This window comes from Euleptes europaea, chromosome 4 (assembly GCF_029931775.1).
Source record: "Euleptes europaea isolate rEulEur1 chromosome 4, rEulEur1.hap1, whole genome shotgun sequence".
Lineage (NCBI taxonomy): Eukaryota > Metazoa > Chordata > Lepidosauria > Squamata > Sphaerodactylidae > Euleptes > Euleptes europaea.
Genome location: NC_079315.1, coordinates 9,086,988 through 9,107,151, shown reverse-complemented (window position 1 = coordinate 9,107,151; position 20,164 = coordinate 9,086,988). Strand labels below are relative to the sequence as shown.

The window sequence follows — 20,164 nt, the reverse complement described above, 5'->3', positions numbered from 1 at the left end:
TACCGGTAATTAGGGTTGCCAACCTCCAGGTCCCAGCTGGAGATCTCCTGCTATTACAACTGCTCTCCAGCCGATAGAGATCAGTTCCCCTGGAGAAAACGGCCGCTTGGGCAGTTGGACTCTATGTAGGCAATTGGAGTCTATGGCATTGAAGCCCCTCCCTTCCCCAAACCCTGCCCTCCTTAGGCTCCGCCCCAAAAACCTCCCGCGGGTGGCGAAGAGGGACTAGGCAACCGTACACCTAATCCAATCACGCCTGCTTTTTAAAATTTTGTTATTTATTATTATTATTATTATTATTGTCACAATTTTTTTACTGTTGGGTAACTTTTCAGCAACACATTCATTTCATAGATAATACAAAAGAAAAATTTAGCAGCGTCGTCACTGCTAATGTCATTGACTTGCTTTTGACATTTACATTGCCATTGTGTGTCTAATTCAGCACATGTTCAGAGGCATTATTTCTTCACACAGGTAAGTTACAGCAAGTTGAAGTACGGCAACGTTACTGATTAAAACCAGATGCCAGGCTGAGGGAAACTTGGCGTTCATATTTCTGCTCTTGTCCCCTACCACCACCACCACCCTCGGACCCTCCTGGTCCCAAGGCAAATTCCCCACCGCAATCAGAGCAGGCAGCCCCAATTTACTTTAAACCTGACTCCAGTTTTCTGCCCAGTGCTTTCACTTGTCCGTAAGAACATTAATCAAACAAGAAGGAAGGAACGGGCCGGGGCAAAAAGGTAATGAGGCGGAGCAGAGGAGAATGAATTTGGTCAGGCAGGGGTTAACCGACTCTTTTCCAGAACCTTGCATCTTCCCTTCCCCCATTCCTTCCTAGGCAATCAGGATTAAAAACTCCTTGCACGTTTCCCCTTATACATCCACAGCAAAAAGGGCAAGAGACCTTTTATTTAAATTTTAAAAAATAACCTGGGGATTCCAAGGGCATTGCTTCTGTATGCCTCCCACTTGTAGCTACAGTTTGTTGATCCTACATTTTCAGTGCAGAATGCTGTTATCCTACAGTGGGAAAAGATCTATGCCTCCATTAACACGTATGCATAAAAGAACAGGAAAGCTGAAGGGCTGTCTGAAATCAGATTTTGTACAGGCACCATCGAGAGGAAGGTGCTGCAAAGCTCTTTTTCAGCTGGCGGGAAAGATATTTCCATTATAAACAGCATACCAGCCGGAGAATGTTATTGTCTTTTTTTCTGAGACATGAATCAGCTGTTCCTGTTCTCGCTCGGATAAATATCACCGCGGCGGTGGCAGTTTAAATAAATATCACGAAAGGACCGTGCTCTATAAACTGAGCCCCGCAGTCACATTGCCGAGCGCACCAGTTTTATTTTTAACAGCCCCTGGGCACTTGTATATGTTTCAGTGTGGTTCGTTCCTGCCTGCTCGGATTTCCTTCTCCTCCACCCGTCTCCCGGTCAGCCCCCTCACCTCATTTCAACTTAGTGGAATAAACCCCCCAGACGGCGTTTATTTGGGGTCCGTTCAAGGGGAAGCTGTGCTGACGGTAAGCCTTTTAAACATCTCTGTGTTTCGGAACCAGAGCAGAAATAGAAATGCGATATAATCAGGGCGCAACCAGGACGGAAAGCTACAAATTATATGACCTTAAAAATCGGATTAGCCTGTTCTTCAGAGCCTGTTAAAATTTACTGGGAAATACATTAATGTTGGGAATCTCGGCTTCACTTGGTTTTATCGCCGCTGTGGGGCGGACGACGTTTCGAAGCCATTAACTAAAACAGGAGCTGGATATTCAACAGCCTGAGTTCCAGTCCTATAGATAATCCGGCTATGTTCAGTGGCATTTGAGCTATGTAACTGTGTGTAGGATTCCATCCTTGGGTGGTTAATTCTCTCTGTGTGTTTTAGTAGCGTATATTTCTGTACTTTCTTTGAGGCTCTGGATTCAACCCTAACATTCAAGGCCTGAGCGTTTAGCCCTGCAAGAGATGAAAACAAAGGCTCCTGAGCGTGTGCAGAGTGCATTTCCCCACTACTAAGGAGGCTAGGTCTCCCACTCACTTCTCAGGTAAAGGGGAATGGTTTCCAGGCCACAGGGTTGGCTGAACCGATAATTTCTTGGTGGTGGGAAGTGCCGTCAAGAGACAGCTGATTTATGGCGACCCCGTAGGGTTTTCAAGGCAAGAGACGTTCAGAGGTGGTTTTGCCATTGCCTGCCTCCACATGGGCTGAGAGAGTCCAGAGAGAACTGGGACTGACCCAAGGTCACCCAGCAGGCTTCATGTGGAAAAGTGGGGAATCGAACCCAGTTCTCCAGATTAGAGTCCGCAACTCTTAACCACTATACCATGCTGGCTCTAGAAGAAGGAGAGTTGGTTTTTATATGCTGACTTTCTCTACCACTTAGGCTTACAATCACCTTCCCTTCCCCTCCCCACAACAGACACCCTGTGAGGTAGGTGGGGCTTAGAGAGTGTGACTAGCCCAAGGTCACCCAGCTGGCTTTGTGTGTAGGAGTGGGAAACAAATCCAGTTCACCAGATTAGCCTGTTATAACCGCTGTTATCTTCTTTAATGGGGTTGTTCTATGACAGATGTATGGGTTCATTTTCTAATAGAGAGGTAGAAGGTCATCAGAGGGGGCTCCTTAGGATAAAGAGGTGACAATCTGATTTTTGGTGTTAAAATGCACAAGTGAGATGAGTGCAGCCAGAATTGAGAATTAAGATTTTTTTAATGGTTTTGATTGGCTCTAGCCAAAGGGCTGAGCTACAGAACTATTAAGCCGTGCACCAATGAAGGATTTGAGGATCCAGCTGCCCAAATGTAGGCTATGAATAGATTCTGGTTGGGTTTGAGCTGAGTATTGTCCTGCAAAAGTATTGTCCTGTAAGTATCAAGATAACTGGATTTTGCAGGACAATACTCAGCTCAAACCCAACCCCTTTCTGACTATATATTACTCTTCCTACACCCTTGACACTGAGAGACACTGTCCTTCAGTGTTACTCCTCTGAAGATGCCTGCCACAGTTGCTGGCGAAACGTCAGGAAAGAAAATTCCAAGACCACGGTTACACAGCCCGGATAACCTACAAGAACCAATGAACTCTGACCGTGAAAGCCTTCGACAATATTCCGTTGATTTTGTTGAAAAATTCACTCATTAAATAAAAAAGTTGCTTGAGGGCCCCTCCGGGATAGAGCTGCCAACTTCCAGGTAGTTTTGGAAATCAAATACAGAACACTTATGGCTCATGCATGCTATTAAGCCCAATACAAAAATTAGACAAGGCAGTGTTATGCAGAAATTTATGACAATTTTCACAAAGTTCCAAACGAAGTAAAATACTACACATCCACAATCTTCAAACAGTATTCATATAGCAAGTAACTACATAAAGATTAAATTCATACACATGTTCAGTGTGCTGAATGTGTCCTTCTTGATGCGAATTTATAATCGCTTTTAAAGTCCACAGAAGCCGAATTCAATGGGTTTCCGGTAAAATCCCCATTTCGCGTTCGCTTTTCAAGCCTGGCGAGCCTATGTTGTCTTAACACTGGAACCTTTGTTCTGTGAAATTATTAAGTTACGATTTTACTGACAAGCACTCAAAAAACATATTTACAAACTGAGTCAAATGAATCATATTTACAAATGGCTGCTCTGGCAATTGGACTCTATGCCATTGAAGTCCCTCCCCAAACCCCGCCCTCTTCAGGCTCCGTCCCAAAAACCTCCCGCCGGTGGCGAAGAGGGACCTGGCAACTCTACTCTGGGATTGGGGGCCCTGAAGCTTAAGCGTCATTAGTTTCGTAGTAGATCTGCTACTGAGCGAGGATGAATTTTTTAAAAAAACATTTATTTATTTTATTTGTGTCATTTATAGTCCACCTTTCTCCCAGGGGACTACCTTTACCATTTTTTCTCAGTTGGACTCAAGGTAGAAATAAAAGAAAGGAGAATAACATCAGCTGCTTTGAGTCCCCACCGGGAAGGAAGACGGAGTATAAATGAAGTAAATAAATAAAAGGGCGGCCATAAAGGCACCCCCTCTCCGTGACTTCCGCATCTTGGCTTGGAAGCCGAAAGAATTTTTACAACGTCATTTCTATTCATATTAGTTCTTCTGCGGCAAATATAAAAGCCAATGTAGTCAGCGGGATTTTTATGGTGCCAACCTTATGTTTTTTTAGCCCTGCACAATGGAGCCTTTTGCCGTTGAATCCCTCTCGTAGTCTCTTTAGTGGACAGATACTAATGACAGGACCAGCTTCAGTGTTCATCTGGGGGACCATAATGTCAGGAAGAAAGTGGAGCCTAGGCTAACAAAATTTTATTCCAGCATATGCTTTCATGGACGAGCGCCCCTGACTCCGCATGCGTTTCAGAGAGTACCTCCTTGCAACTAGGTTTGCCAGCTCTGGATTGGGAAATACCTGGAGATTTTGGGGGTGGAGTCTGAAGAGGGTCTTTATCAATGTTTTATCAATGGCATCTGACCCCTCATAAATTAGTTGCAAAATAAAAGGGTTGAAGGTAGGGTTGCCAACTTGCAGGGGGGGCCTGGAGATCTCCCAGAATTACTACTAGGCTTGCCAGGTGCAGATTGGGAAATTCCTGGAGATTTGGGGGGTGGAGCCTAAGGATGGTGGGGTTTGGGGAGGGACTTCAATGGGGTGTCATGCCGTAGAGTCCACCCTCTTCCGGGTGACAGCCCACTGAAATTCCTCTTAGTTTATAAGTAACTTCTGTGTCTGTACCTTGGATCCAATGGCCATAGCAGCAGGCCTCAGTCTTAAGGAATGTTGACTCTTAAAACAAAAACCTCTGATTGAAATGTTTTATCTAAAAAGAAAAAAAAAATGACACAGAATACTTTTGGGCATGGCTGTTTGGAAGCCGTCCATAAAGGTCACTGCTGAGGCTACCAATCTCCCTCCTTGTACTTCATTCCTGTGGCCAGTTGGCATTTCAGTGGGTCACTCAAAAGGAAGCAAAGCATCCCCATAGCCATTCCATGTAGGATTACCAGCTCCAAGTTGAGAAATTCCTGGAGATTTTGGGGGTGGAGCCCGGGGAGGTGGTGGGGATTGGGGACAGCAGGGTACGATGCCATAGAGTCCATCCTCCAAAGCATCCATTTTCTCCAGGGAGACTGAGCTCGGTAGTTTCGAAATGAACTGTAATTCCAGGGGATCTCCCGGTCCAAACCTGGAGATTGACAAGCCTAGTTCGATGCTGTTCTTTTTTCCTCAAATTATGGGCGTGCTGTGGCTGTAGTGGCGTTAGTGGTTAAGAGCAGTGGTTTGGAGCGGTGGACTCTGATCTGGAGAACCGAGTTCGATTCCCCACTCTTCCACATGAACTGGGGAAGCTAATCTGGTGAACTGGATTTGTTTCCCCACTGCTACACGTGAAGCCAGCTGGGTGACCTTGGGCCAGTCACAGTTCTTAGAGCTGTCTCAGCCCCACCTACCTCACAGGGTGTCTGTTGTGGGGAGGGGAAGGGAAGGTGATTATAAGCCAGTTTGATTCTTCCTTAAGTGGTAGAGAAAGTCGTCGTCAAAGTCTTCTTCTTCCTGCACAAGTTTTAAAACATCGTCTTTAAATAGAAACATTCCGCTAGTGTTCCTGACAATGGAATCATGCTAAAGTTATTTTTAAATTAATTCCAATATATAATGCAAACCTTCCGTGGAAAGAATTCGCTCAGCCCTCGCTCCCTTTTCGGGTTATCTGTTGTTTATTCTTCCTCTTGTTTTAATCTACAAGCGGGACCAGTACATGCATAACATTTATGCTACGTAGTGGCCCGGGCATTTTGCAAGTCATGGCCGAGGTTAATTTTAGCAATTACGGGCACATCGGAATGCTCCAAGAATCAGAGCGGCAGAGGTCTTGTGTCACAAACCGATGACTGTTTTTTATCTAAGCCCCTGTCAAGGAAGTAATATGCTACCGTGGCGAAAATATCCAACTTGATAAATACAAGCAACGATACAAATTATGAGGTTTTATGAAAAGTGGAAATTATTTTATAAATGTGTCGAGGTTTAATACTAACAAAAAAAATAGAATAAGAAAGTCGAGACCGATTAATAGTAGTGATATCTAGTTTATATCCAAACTAATTTCTATGTCTAGATAATAAATGAATGAATGTAGAGATATAAATATGGAGAAATGACTTTGACGATAGAGATATAGTGGAGATATTTGATATGTTTAATAATTTCACAAGGTGATCACCTTCAGATTATATGTTAGTTTAAACATTCTTTCTTTCTTTAATAATTAGAACAAATATCTGATTATAATGCAGAAAAGCAGGGCAATGTAGTCTGACTGACCTATATTTGTATGTTGGATACTTTGATTTTTACCTTATCCCTCTTTCTGTACCCTTCTTTATAAAACAATACAATATATTTTTTTAAAATGCAAACGGCACTTAGGCAGAAGATCTCGTCATCTTAAAAATGAATGCTGCGGATTGAGGGACGGTCACCCAAGAGCAGCTCAGTCTGTGGGCCCCCCGATTCTGCCCTGCAACACCCGAGGAACAAATGCTGGCAGAGAAAACACAAGAAACTGTAGCACAGACGATGGGACAGTGAGCAGCTACAAGAAATACCGTTTGCTTCGCCTTTTGGAACCTAGAAAGAGTTGCCAAGGTATAGTACCTTTTGGGTAACCTGTGACCTCCATCATTAATTGTGTTGGTGTATTACAGAGACTTAAAGTTTGTATAGCGCTCTGGAGTATTCGAAGCACCCTACCTATATTTTCCTCTGTAGTCCTTCAACAGTAGGGTAGCCAGGTCCCTCTTCGCCACCGGCGGGAGGTTTTGGGGGCGGAGCCTGAGGAGTGCGGGGTTTGGGGAGGGACTTCAGTGTCATAGAGTCCAATGGCCAAAGCGGCCATTTTCTCCAGGGGAATGCCCTGGCCCTAGTTGAGGACAGCTGGACACACCAATAAATTATTATTTGAAGAAGAAGAGTTGGTTTTTATGTGCCGACTTTCTCTACCACTTAAGGGAGACTCAAACTGGCTTACAATCACCTTCCCTCCCCCTCCCCACGACAGACACCCTGGGAGGTAGGTGGGGCTGAGAGAGCTGTGACTAGCCCAAGGTCACCCAGCTGGCTTCATGTGTAGGAGCGGGGAAACCAACCCAGTTCACCAGATTAGCATCCGCCTCTAGAGTGATGCTCTCTTGGAGGGGGGGCACTCGAGGAGAGACTGTCCCGTAGATACGATAGTCCCAGACAGTTTAGGGCTGTAAAGGTTAAGACCAGCACCTTGAACCTGATCCGGTACTCCACTGGGAGCCAGTGCGGTTGAGGGAGCGCTGGACGAATATGAGCTCTTTGGCTACCACATCCCCCCTTCCCCCGTGACCCCATTTGCTAGGGCATGTTCTTTTTTCCATATGGCAAGGGCACAACGGTTGCCTCGTCCCATTCTGAAACGTACGAGTGTGGACAGTCTGTCCATACTGTGTTGCATCTGCAGGATGGTTGAAGTGCAAGAATATTACACATGTACACACAGACACACAAACAAACAAACAAACAAACAGGATACTACTTATCACAGATGCTGTTAATAAAAAAAACACACACCCTATGATTCTTTTCCTAAATGTCTTAATTTTTCTTCCAGGGCCATCAGACACAACCTACAGGAGCTATGGTAAGTACTTTCAGAAAGAGATGAGATAGGCTTGTTGTAAGAGTTAGGGTTACTATCCTCCAGGTGGGGCCTAAAGTTCTCCCAGAATTATAATTGATCTCCAGACTTCAGAGATCATTTCTTCTTGTGGAAAGGGCAGCTCTGAAGAGCAGGTTCTACAACATCACATCCTCACTAAAGAAGTTGGCTTTTATATGCCAATTTTCTCTACCTTTTAAGGAAAATCAAACCGGCTTACAGTCATCTTCCCCTCCTCTCCCTACAACAGATACCTTGTGAGGTAGGTGGGGTTGAGAGAGCTCTAAGAGAACTGTGACTAGCCCAAGGTCACCCAGCTGGCTTCCTGTGGAAGAGTGGGGAAAGCAACCCGGTTTACTGGATTAGTGTCCACCGCTCTTGTGGAGGTGTGGGGAATCAAACCCGGTTCACCAGATCAGAGTCCACTGCTCCAAACCACTCCTCTTAACTACACCACCACGCTGGCTCTTGAGTATAGCTGGAATGTTTCTTTTATGTAGAAGCCAGTAGCAACTTATAATTTTTGTAATTATGATAGGTAGGTAAACATATCAGAGATACAATATTAGTTAATATTGATCACATTGTGTTGCACTTTATTGGAAAATAATAGTGAAGAATTCTGCGTACTTTTCTAAGGTTCTGGTTTTTTCACTGCAGTGCTGCTGTCAGTAGAGGGGAGGACTGGGGGGATAAAATTCTCGGGATCTCGGTTGTTCTCCTGGAGTCTGGGTGCCTAGGTGAGGCACTGCTGATGTGCACCGGTCAGATACACACATGTGCAGTTGTGCATCCCGACTGTGCAGTGTGATAACTGAGCTTCGTAGGATTGCCAATTCCAGGTTGGGAAATTCCTGCAGTTTTGGGGGTGGAGCCTCGGGTGTATTTGGGGAGGGACCTCAATGAGATATAATGTCACAGAGTCCACCATCCAAAGCAGCCATTTTCTCCAGGGGAACTGATCTCTGTAGTCTGGAGATCAGTTGTAATTCTGGGAAATTTCCAGGCCCCACCTGGAGGTTGGCAACCCTAGAGCCTGCGGGTGGGACCATGCAGGAGGAAAGTAGACACTTGGCCTCTGTGGCATCCTGCCCTTTGAGCTGGCCTGCCGCCTGCCCTGACCTAGGCGGACTGAGAAGCTGATCTATGGAGGTGTGGGGAATGCTGGATTCTCTGTTTCTAATTTCTAGAGGTAGGAGGTAAATAGGGGTAACTTAGATTGAGGAAAGTTTAGGAATCAGAACCCACCCCCCACTCTGACCTCTGGTGTCCTGATCTGATCTTCCTCCGTGGTTTCTTTTGACTAAAAATAGAACAACTAGGAGGTGCATAAACAGTTTTGAAACGCAAATAGCACAGGGAATGAGAATTTGGATCTCAGCCCTGGTGCAGAGGGTGAAATTCTCTCCCCCATAAGAATATAAGAAAAGCCATGCTGGATCAGACCAAGGCCCATCCAGTCCAGCAGTCTGTTCACACAGGGGCCAACCAGGTGCCTCTAGGAAGCCCACAAACAAGACAACTGCAGCAGCATTATGCTGCCTGTCTTCCACAGCACCTAATATAATAGGCCTGCTCCTCTGATCCTTGAGAGAACAGGTATGCATCATGACTAGTATCCATTTTGACTAGCAACCCATATGGTATGAGGGGGCACCAGAGATAATCATATACTGGTGATGGATCTTGACAGCCCTGTTTCACTGTTCAGAAAACTTGGCAGAACAGTACAAGATAGCACTTTGAACATTTGCTTCTGTTTTTGTCTCCTCTTTGATAGGTCAGGAAGCAGAGAACGGCCCCCGGACTACACAAGCACTGCGAGAAATGCTTCAGCCGGTACTGCCAAGCTCCAGTGGTGCCGGCCGTCTCTTGCTTGGTGATCAGCTGTCGCGCCCACTGCGGCGCAGCCTTCCACATGTGTAAAGAGGAGGAGCATCAGCTCCTGTGCCCTCTGGAGCAAGTCCCCTGCCTCAACTCGGCCTACGGCTGCCCGTTCACCATGGCCCGCTTTAAAGTGGCCAAGCATCTCCAGGCCTGCCCCGCCAGCGTCGTCTGCTGCTCTATGGAGTGGAACCGTTGGCCGAGCGAGGACTCCGGAGGTGTTCTGCATAAGAACATTGTGAAGGAGCAGCTCGGCGCAGAATGCTTGGATGTAGCTCTGGCTCTAAGGGATCAAAAGGCTCTCTTTGGCACCCTGAAAATGGCCCAGCTTTTCCCAGAGTGCCAAGAACCTTGTGCCGCAGATGAGGGAAAAGCCACAGACGACGAATATCCGGGGGAAGGAGCTGCTGGCCAAGGAACAGGTCAAGCCGATGAGAACGACGTCCCGCAGCTTAGCCAGGAAGAGCGCGAGAATTTGGCCAAGGGCAAAGAAGGGATGGACCTGGCCGGTTACACAGCCTGGGAAAACATGTTTAGTAAAGAGCTGAAGGCTTGCAAAGTAACAGCCTCCTTGGCTGATGACAGGGCGAAAGGGCAAGACAGCCGCTCCACAAACGCAGGCCAGGCGTCCCGTGAGAGTGCGCGAGAAAAGCAACCGGAAGTAGTTAGTGGGGCGGGCGACAGTGGCGAAACCCAGCTCTCTCCTCCAGTGAACTTAGCCGCAGAAAGGACGGGCTTTGCCCCTTGGCAGGATGGTGTCCTGGAGAGACTAAAAACGGAGGTTCCGGTGGGAGATTATAATATGTATCTGGTCCACCACGGGAGGATGCTAATCCATTTTGGCCAGATGGCCGCTTGCACCCCCAAAGAGAAGGACTTCGTCTACGGCAACCTGGAACCTCAGGAGGTGAAAACCGTGACCACCTTCCGGGTTCCAGTCAGCTACTGTGGCAAAAGAGCTCGCCTTGGGGATGCTGTGGCGCACAAGAAGCCAACGAAGAGTGTCCTTGTGGATACTTCCGACATGGGTATAAGCCCGGAGGAGCTTCCAAAATCGGACACTGTCCGAACGACGCTGCTGTGTGCCCTGGAGAAAGAGCTGAAGGGTCACGAGGTCTCCGAGACAAGGAGCACCGATGCCCTGTACGTGGATTTTGGGACACAGACGTACAGCTTTGCCAAGGAACCTTTCTCTTCCGCGGCTGTCCTAGCGGACATCCTGGATGCCGAAGAATCTTCAGTCCTGCACATGCAGCTTCACAGCGAGAGCGTGACCCGGAGGCACAACAAGAGCAGCTCGGCTTTCACCTTCTCCTGCAACCACTTTTTCCGGCGAGACGAGTTCCCCTCGCATTTCAAGAACGTCCACGCTGATATCCAGACTTGCCTGGATGGCTGGTTCCAGCGCCGCTGCCCACTGGCCTACCTGGGGTGCACGTTTGTTCAGCATCCCTGGTGCCCCGCTGGGCAGAAGTCCCGCATAATCTACAGCCAGCATCTCAAGACGTTTGCTGTGAAGCCCCAGGTTCACTCCGCCCTCTCGGAAACTAAGCAGTGCTGCTCGACGAGGAATAACCGCGGGAAAGAAACGGACGCTCTGAGCAGCCTCCCCCTAGAGATCCTGAGTTACATCGCTGGGTTTTTGGATAGCTTCAGCTTGTCCCAGCTGGCTCAGGTGTCGGTGCTCATGAGGGAAATCTGCGCCACCCTGCTGCAAGAGAGAGGAATGGTCTTCCTACTGTGGGAAAAGAAGAGATATTCCCATGGGGGAACCTCGTGGAGAGTCCGCAGAAAGGCGAGTGATGGCGGTACAGTGTGCGTGCCTGCTCACGTGCTAAAATGTTACATGTGTCAATTATGCCTTAAATTGTTGATGGAAGTGCCGTCAAGTCAATGCCTACTTATGGCAATCCCATAGGTATTTCAAAGGAAAGAGACAAACAGAGGTGGTTTGCCATTGCCTGCCTCTGCATAGCAACCCCGGACCTCCTCTATGGTCTCCCATCCAAGTACTAACCCGGGCTGACCCTGCTTCACTTCTGAGATAAGATGAGATCGCCCCAAAAACCTCCTGCCAGTGGCAAAGAGGGTCCTGGCAACCCTAGTTGCAAATGACCCCTCTGTTGGTGAAGGTTTTTGAATATGCAGATTGTGTGTTGTTGTTGTTTCTTTTAAGATGAAAGGTGGAGACGTGCATTAGGCGAGTGCTACCATGGCAGGAATTCCAAAATGTTTGTGGCGACACATGCTTTGCCGTTGCTAGGGAACAGTACATAAAAGCGATCAACCTTATTGTAAAAATAAACAGGTGTCTTGTGGCATCTTAAAAGCTTTTATTCTAGCATAAGCTTTTGCGGACACAAGCCTTTCCAAAAGGCTGGGGGCAGCCAACAATCAAATTGAAAGACAAATGTCACAATTAGGGTGGAGAAATTCCTGGGTATTTGGGAGTGGGGCTGGGGGAAGGCAGGGTTTGGGGAGGAGAGAGACCTCAGCAGGGGATAATGTCACAGAGCTCACCCTTCAAAGCAGCCATTTTCTCCAGGGGAATTGATCTCTGTCATCTGGAGAACAGCTGTAATTCCGGGAGGTCTCCCGGTGCCACCTGGATAGGGTTGCCAACCTCCAGGTACTTATACAAACAAAACAGCACTTATGGCCAAACAGCAAACTTATCAAAATGTATTCTATTCCTACTGTAATACAACTACTACATATATCTCACACATGACAAAGTTCCACATAAATGCACAAAATATACTGTCCACAAGAAATTGTCTCTCAAAAGTCCAATTACTGGTATCTAGTCCACCGCGATTCACAATTGTCCAGTCCACCGTGAGAAAAGGATGCCGGTATATCAGTCGCACTTAGAAGAATTGGACCCGCTCTTGAAAAAGCTGGACTTGAACAAGAAGCTCATCAGTTCCTTATTCAACAAGTCTTTTTACATCGTGCTGACAGTATATTTACAAATGACCTTAGAGGGTTCATCCCCTGGACAATTTCTTGTGGACAGTATATTTTGTGCATTTATGTGGAACTTTGTCATGTGTGAGATATATGTAGCAGTTGTTTTGTTTGTGTAACTCACTGGCTCAGCATGAGTGTGGTTTTGTCTATAACCTCCAGGTACTAGCTGGAGATCTCCAGCCGATAGAGATCAGTTCCCCTGGAGGAAATGGCCACTTTGGCAATTGGACTCTAGGACATTGAAGTCCTTCCCCTCCCTAAACCCCGCCCTCCTCAGGCCCTGCCCCAAAAACCTCTCGCCAGTGGCAAAGAGGGACCTGGTGACCCTGCACCTGGAGGTGGCCAACCATACCTACAATCTAAAAATGAACACGCATAAACAACTAAAATCAACTCCATTACATAGTAAATTCAAAACCGTAGCCAACTATTAACAAATTCCAGGCCCTCCCCCTTAGTTCTGTCTTTTATTATCTGCATACATTTTTTTACCCTTCAACCACATAGGGTCCTCTGGGTGGACTTCAAAAGCAATAAAAACAGCTTCAAAAGCAATCAGTCCCTCTTAATCTCTTCAAAGAAAATGGGGAGGGGGAAGAGAACGAATTGGAAGCTGCTTGTGAAACCTCTGCCTCGGGTTCTATGAACGAATGCGGACGTTTTCCCTGTCTTTGTTTCTCGCTTATAAATCTCCCTCACTCCCCACTACAGGTTTGGCAGTTCAGCAGTCTGTTCTCCACCATTAAGAACTGGCAGTTCAGCGATGCTCCTTCCATGGCTGCGCACCTAAAGACCTGCCCTTTTTACGAGGTGGAGCGCCAGACGGACCCTGTCCAGCTGACCAACATGTTCTCATCGGGGGAGCTGAGGCAAGAGAGCTTGGTGTCCACGTTCATGCGCAAATCCGGCTCCAAGAAGCTGCAGAGAAGGTTGCGCTAATTTCAGGGCGCGAGTGTGTGGCTGCGTACCGGTTTTGTTCTGAAAATCAACCCTGCAGACTTTGGCAGCTGTCTAGGGGAACCCATTACACGTTCTCGGTCTCTCTTCATAGTTCAAGAGAAAAATCTCAGCTGTGTCGAGACCTAAGCTAATGGCTTTTGAAAGTTGAGGAGGGCAATTCCAGAATCATGCATATTGATGGGAACTGCGCTTCTTCCATCTGGAGCTTCTATGTTGTTCTCAAAAGGATTATGAGAAGTGGACGGAGCAGAGCGAGGAACTGGAGATCTATTACGCGTCTGCCTGGCTCTGTTTTTTCTTTCTCTCTCTCAAGGTCGGGTGGGGAAAACATCAGATGTATTGGGGCTATTTTAATTAAAACGTATTTGGAATGGAATGTGCCATCATAATGTTGGTGAATTTTGTAGAACGGAGATGAACCATGTAACGGACAAGGCAAGAATAGTGTTAGAGCAAGCAGCCAGCCAGCGCAGGGCCATATTAGTGAAAAAGCATTTAGGGCATCTCCAAGAGCACTTCAGCCCAACCAGCCAGCCTGTTCCCTGTCGTCTTGTCCTATCTGGCCTCCGTGATGCCCAGATGTTGAGGGACATCTGGAATCGTGCTTTGAATCCGGACTTATGTTATTTACGAGCCCCACAAAACATTTTTCAGGGGGCTGCGAATGTACCAAGCGCTGCAATTGCAGATGGTTTTCTCTGCTCTTCCTTGCAACAAGCCTTTGACGTGCTACTTTTAAAAAATTCCTTTTGTTCCCCCAGAGTGGGACTTGACTCCAACAAAGAGGGATGCTCTCACCACCCAGCAAGGTGGGACGTGAGCTGTCCCCATGCATCATACTTGGTTTTTGTTTTCTTTGGCATTGTGAGGCTTGACTAAATTGCCAGGGAAAATGCTGAGGAGTGGTTTGATAAACAGGTACCGGGGTGGATCTGACCCCCGATCCCACTATTCCATGGAGCAAAGTTTATTCATTTGTTTATTAAAATAGTTATACCCCACCTTACAGTTTGGCTCAAGTTTGAGGTCTTCCATCTAAAGTGAAACTTTTGTGGAAGGAAGAGCCAATTAAGTTTGAGGAAGGCTACTTAGGGGGGTTTTGGGTCCACCCCTTCATATTGGAATTAAGCCTCTGAGAGCCGGATCGTCAGTTCTTTGTTGCTTCAGATTAACCTTCCACTTTTCCATCCACCGTTTTTTAAATCGCATACTGCAGGAGCAGTTGTATTTATGAAAAGAAATGGTCTTGTCAAGTTGAGTTTCTGGATACGTTTTTACATAATTTTGTTTTCAAGGTAGGGCTGCCAATGCTGGTGGAGGGAAGGGTGTTCCTGGAGATTTGGGGCGGAGCCTGGGAGGGCAGAGTTTAGGGAGGGAACTCAGTGGGAACATGATATCATAGAATATGTCTTCCAGAGCAGCCTTTTCCTCCAGGAGAACTGATCTCTGTAGTCTGGAGATCAGTTGTCATTCTGGGAAAACTCCAGGTCCTACTTGGAGGATGGCAATCCCTATTTCCAGGTCACTTTTAGACCATTTCCCCTAGTATAAATGTGTACGCTGCTGTGTTTCGTACAGTTTATTTCCACATCAAGTACATCTTTAGAAGAAAAAGAAGAGGAAGAGTTGGTTTTTATATGCCGACTTTACCACTTAAGGGAGAATCAAACCGGCTTACAATCACCTTCTCCTCCCCACAACAGACACCCTGTGAGGTAGGTGGGGCTGAGAGACCTCTAAGAGCTGTGACAAGCCCAAGATCACCCAGGGAAAGCCATTACAAGGCTGAGAGATCATAGAATCATCATAGAATCATATATTTGGAAGGGGCCATAAAGACCATCTAGTCCAACCCCCTGCTTAATGCAGGATCAGCCTAGAGCAGTGGTGGCGAACCGATGGCACGGGTGCCAAAGGTGGCACTCAGAGCCCTCTCTGTGGGCACGCACACCGTCGCCCCAGCACAGAGTTCGCCTGAGTTCATTCCCCCAGCTGAGGAGGGTGGGGACCAGTGGTGACTTCCCGGCTCCTCCAGGCTCCTTCCCAGCGCCTTCTCCGCAGTCGCTGGCTGCGAACTCCGGAAATTAAGACTTCTGCCGAGGACTGGAAGAGGTGGAGCCGGGACGGGGCTGGACTGGGAGTGGGACGCCTGGGCAGCTGTCTGCGGCAGGTTGGTTGGTGATTGCAGCGCGGGGGATTGGTGGTGAGGGCTGAACGGGGGCCCGCCTGGCGTTTGTGCTGGAGCCGAGCCCTTTGCTTGGCTCGGGTTTCCACTCTGCTCATTCATGCAGCCGAAGGTGCCTCTGAGCATGTGCAGAGGGCTGTCCCCACCATCAGCCCCCCCCGCATAACAGTCTTTTAAAATTCGTATGAAGATAACAGTTGGAAAAAGAACCAAACTGAAGGGGTGTGGGCTATGCTCCAGCTACTTTCCTTCCCCCGCTCAGCCGCCCATGCAGGGTTGCCAACCTCCAGGTGGTAGCAGGAGATCTGCTATTTTAGTTCACCTGGAGAAAATGGCTGCTTTGGCAATTGGACTCTATGGCATTGAAATCCCTCCCCAACCCCCACCCTCCTCAGGCTCCGCCCCAAAAACCTCTCGCAGGTGGCAAAGAGGGACCTGGCAACCCCTAGTCCTATGTGGACTTCTAGCTGTGTTGGCACTTTGCGATAAATAAGTGGGTTTGGGGTTGCAGTTTGGGCACTTGGTCTCTAAAAGGTTCGCCATCACTGGCCTAGAGCATCCCTGACAAGGGTTTGTCCAGCCTCTGCTTAAAGACTGCCAGTAAGGGGGAGCTCATCACCTCCCTAGGAAGCTGATTCCACTGTCGAACTCTTACTGTAAAAAACTTTTTCTTGCTATCCAGGCGGTACCTTTCCACCCTTAATTTAAACCCATTATTGCGAGTCCTGTCCTTTGCTGCCAACAGGAACAGCTCTCTGCCCTCCTCTGAGTGTCAGCCCTTCAAATAATTCAAGAGAGCAATCCTGTCCCCCCTCGACCTCCTCTTCTCCAGACTAAACATTCCCAACTCCCTCAGCCTTTCCTCGTGGGGCTTGGTCTCCAGGCCCCTGATCATCCTCGTCGCTCTTTTCTGCACCCGCTCGATTCTGTCCACATCCTTTTTGAAGGTATCTAACCCTGAGCACCACGGCTCTTTCCCTGTCCCAGTTTTTCTGCAGTCCTCTCCGTTTGGAGCCTTGAGGGAGAGGAAGATTGCAGAAGGGAACATAATGTTCCTTCCTCCACTTCCCCTCGGCAACTGGGAGCGTTGCCTGTGCAAAGCGTGAGCTCCCTTTCGGTCTGCAAACCAGGGCTCAGGGCAAGCGGGGAAATAAACTCGCGAGAGATGCCGTTTCGAAAACTTCCCATCAGATGGCAGCAGAGAAAGACAGGCCTCTGACCGAAGGCTTTATTAAAGACAGGATTTCCCCACCAGCTGGGGGAAGAGGCTCCAGAGGTTCTGGCTCTACGGGAGACGGCCGGTCCCCACATCTGTCATGATTAGCAGGGTGTCACCTGGATGGAGACAGGACCACTCAAGACTGATGAGGAAGGCTCTTCGCCTCCGAGGCAGGGAACTCGCAACCTGAGTCGGCCGTTGACAGTGATGGAGCAGAGGTTCCTTGAGGTGAGCCCATTACGGCTGGAGGCAGCAGACTTGCCGGAGTTAAAGTGACACCTTCAGCTCAGAGAAGGGCATGTTTGTTCGGCGGCTCTTCCCAAGGATGGTAAGGCGAGGTATCCGGGACGCACGGAAGGCTTCGTCGGCGTGGCAAGGAAAAAGACAGCCAAAGGTTTCAATGGCAAAAGTGCAATTATCGTTGAAATCCATGCTGAGATTTGGCTCGGCTGAAGAAAGACCAGCAGAGCAGTCACGGTTTGTTCGGAAACGCTGCAGCGCGACTTGTTGTGTGACTTTGCCCAAAAGGTCTGTGCTGTCCAATAAACACCACCTACAGTATAGTCCAGGAAGAAGAGTGGGTTTTTGTACCCCGCTTTTTCTCTACCTTTAAGGAGCCTCAAAGTGGCTTACAATTGCCTTCCTTTCCCCTTGCCACCCTTGTGAGGTAGGTTGAGCTTGGAGAGTTGTGAGAGAACTGTGACTAGCCCAAGGTCACCCAGCAGGCTTCATGTGGAGGAGTGGGGAATCAAACCCAGTTCTCTAGGTTAAAGTCCGCCGCTCATGTGGAGGAGTGGGGAATCAAACCCAATTCTCCAAATTAGAGTCCGCCGCTCATGTGGAGTGGGGAATCGAACCCTGTTTTCCAGATTAGAGTCCGCAGCTCATGTGGAGGAGTGGAGAATGGAACCCTGTTCTCCAGATTAGAGTCCGCCGCTCATGTGGAGGAGTGGAGAATCGAACCCGGTTCTCCAGATTAGAGCCCATTGCTCTTAACCACACTACGCTGGCTCCGGCACAATAAATGTGTTCATCTTGAAGGTGCCACAAGATTCCAGGGCTTGGATGCTCAGCAGTGCAAGCAGAGTTTGTGCTAGAGGAAAGCTACTTCTCTCTGTTCCCGTCTCGCTGCAGTTTTCTGTGAAGGGGCAGTCCTAGTGATTCTGGGGCCCCTAGGCAAAAGTTCAGGGTGGACCCCAGTCCCGAGGGGCGAGCCTTGAGCCAGCTGCCGAAGGGGCAGGTGCGTGTAGCGATGGGGTGTTCTTCCCTTTTCCATCGCTCTCCCTGTTCTTCCCGTTTCCATCAAGGGTGGGGTGGGGCTGTGCCCAGCCCAAGGCAGCTGCCCCGGATGTCCCATGCTTAAGACTGTGGTAGAATCTTCTTCTGTGCCCCCTGAAATTGTGCTCTCAAAGAGGAGTCTGGAGCGGAAGGTGGAAGGACTGTCAAAAATCTCTTTTGGGGAGGGGCTGTGGCTCAGTGGTAGAGCATCTGCTTGGCATGCAGAAGGTTCCCAGGTTCAATCCCCAGCATCTCCAGTGAAAGGGACTAGGCAGGTAGGTAATTCTGACCGGCAGCGGCTCTCCAGGGTCTGCCTGAGACCCTGGAGAGCCGCTGCCGGTCAGAATAGACAGTACTGACTTTGATGGACCAAGGGTCTGATTTAGTATAAGGCAGCTTCATATGTATGTCCATATGTTCCTCTGTATATGGAAAAGCCATTCTCTTGGAGTAGCGCTCCTGATGGAACGGCACTGCAGGATCCAAGCCTTGGTTGTTTCTGTTGCAAACAGACTAAACAGGCTGCCCCCCTGGAATCTGAATAAGGGCTTTTCACACTGCTGATCCAGATGTGAAAATGACCCCCTTCCCCATGGAATACAATGAATGCAGCAAACTGGCATGGTTGCATAAGGGCCTGTGAAAAGGCAGTGAGTTGATTGTAAGGAAGGACTGCGGTCCAAGGATGGATTCCACTAGTATCGACATAATGATATCAGGGCCAAAGGCAAAAATGCTTTCAAAAGACATCAGAAGGTTGATTATAAGGATGGTAGAAAAACGAGGAAAAGACACACAGGGGAGGTTTCTCAACATAGAGAAAAGAGACGCCCCCCATCACACCTCCAGGCCATGAGATTTGGTTGCTTTGGCAGCAGTGGGCTAATATTGGTACCCCCTCCCTGGACTTCAGGAGAGAAGGGACTTTTCCTCATGCTTGACTTACTCCAGATTGTCTTGGCAGTCAATCCACAAGCATTGGGATCGATTTGGGCACGGTTCTTCTGCACGTCCGTCTCCCTCTGTTTTTTTCTGTTGTGGAGTCAGTTTCTTTTCTTCTGCACATGCCTTAAATAATCCGGATTTTCAAGGGAGGGTGCTAGCATTATCGGTGGCGTCACAGCACACACACACACCTTTATTTTTTGAGCATGCTTATATCCTACCAAGGGGGAAGAGCCATTTATATTGGATGGAAACACCTTAGGCAGGAGGAAGGCTTCAGACTTGGCCGAGTGGAATGGCTGAGTGCTTGCCTCTGAATTTAAATTCAGCACAAAGCACCTCTTTCAACAGTAAAGTTTAATACAATAATCGTTACTATTTCTAATCTCCCTACTAGCCTATTACTTTCTTCCTGAGTGCAGTACAGAGTGTGATTCTACCACACCCTTTCCAGGACAGAATTCCATTCTTTCTATATTTCCCAACATTTCTACAAGCATACCTTGGATATATTGCAGGTTTGGTTCCAGACCACCACAATAAAGCACATGTTGCAATAAAGTGAGTCACGCGGATCTTTTTGTTTCCCAGTGCATATAAAAGTTATGTTTACACTATAATGTAGTCTATTAAGTGTGCAATAGCGTTGTGTCTAAAAAAGCAATGTACTATAATAATTATGAAAAAGTTTGAAATATTGAGAGAATTACCAAAATATGACACAGAGACACGACGTGAGCACATGCTGTTGGAAAAATGGCGACGGTAGACTTGCTCAGAAAAGCAGTATCTGGGAAGCGCAATAAAGCAGGGTATGCCTGCATTCTGTTCCGAGAAGATCTAGCAACTATCATTAAGAATGCAGTACCGTCAATACACCTGGTGAAAGTCAAGTCCCTTTCCTGAGACAAGCAAAATTTTGGCAGCAGAGAGGCAACAGGAAGAACAAAAGGAATTACATATTTTTAAAAGGTTGTACTTGCTAGGAAAAGATTCCCAAGGAACAAGGG

At 47.8% G+C, this 20,164-nt stretch overlaps 1 protein-coding gene across 1 annotated transcript; it reads left to right on the top strand.

The window, feature by feature from the left end:
- Nucleotides 1-7,667: 7,667 nt before the first annotated feature.
- On the top strand, nt 7,668-13,692 carry FBXO40 (F-box protein 40). The gene is made up of 3 exons (XM_056849223.1): nt 7,668-7,692; nt 9,491-11,389; nt 13,279-13,692. Exons 1-3 carry the CDS (start codon nt 7,690-7,692, stop codon nt 13,504-13,506), a joined length of 2,130 nt encoding a protein of 709 aa, XP_056705201.1. The 5' UTR covers nt 7,668-7,689; the 3' UTR covers nt 13,507-13,692.
- The last annotated feature ends 6,472 nt before the right edge of the window (nt 13,693-20,164 follow it).

What these genes read in the sequence shown, in the direction of transcription:
- FBXO40 (XM_056849223.1), top strand. An exon ending in CGTGGAGAGTCCGCAGAAAG is followed by an intron (nt 11,390 to 13,278) that starts GCGAGTGATGGC and finishes TCCCCACTACAG; the next exon opens with GTTTGGCAGTTCAGCAGTCT.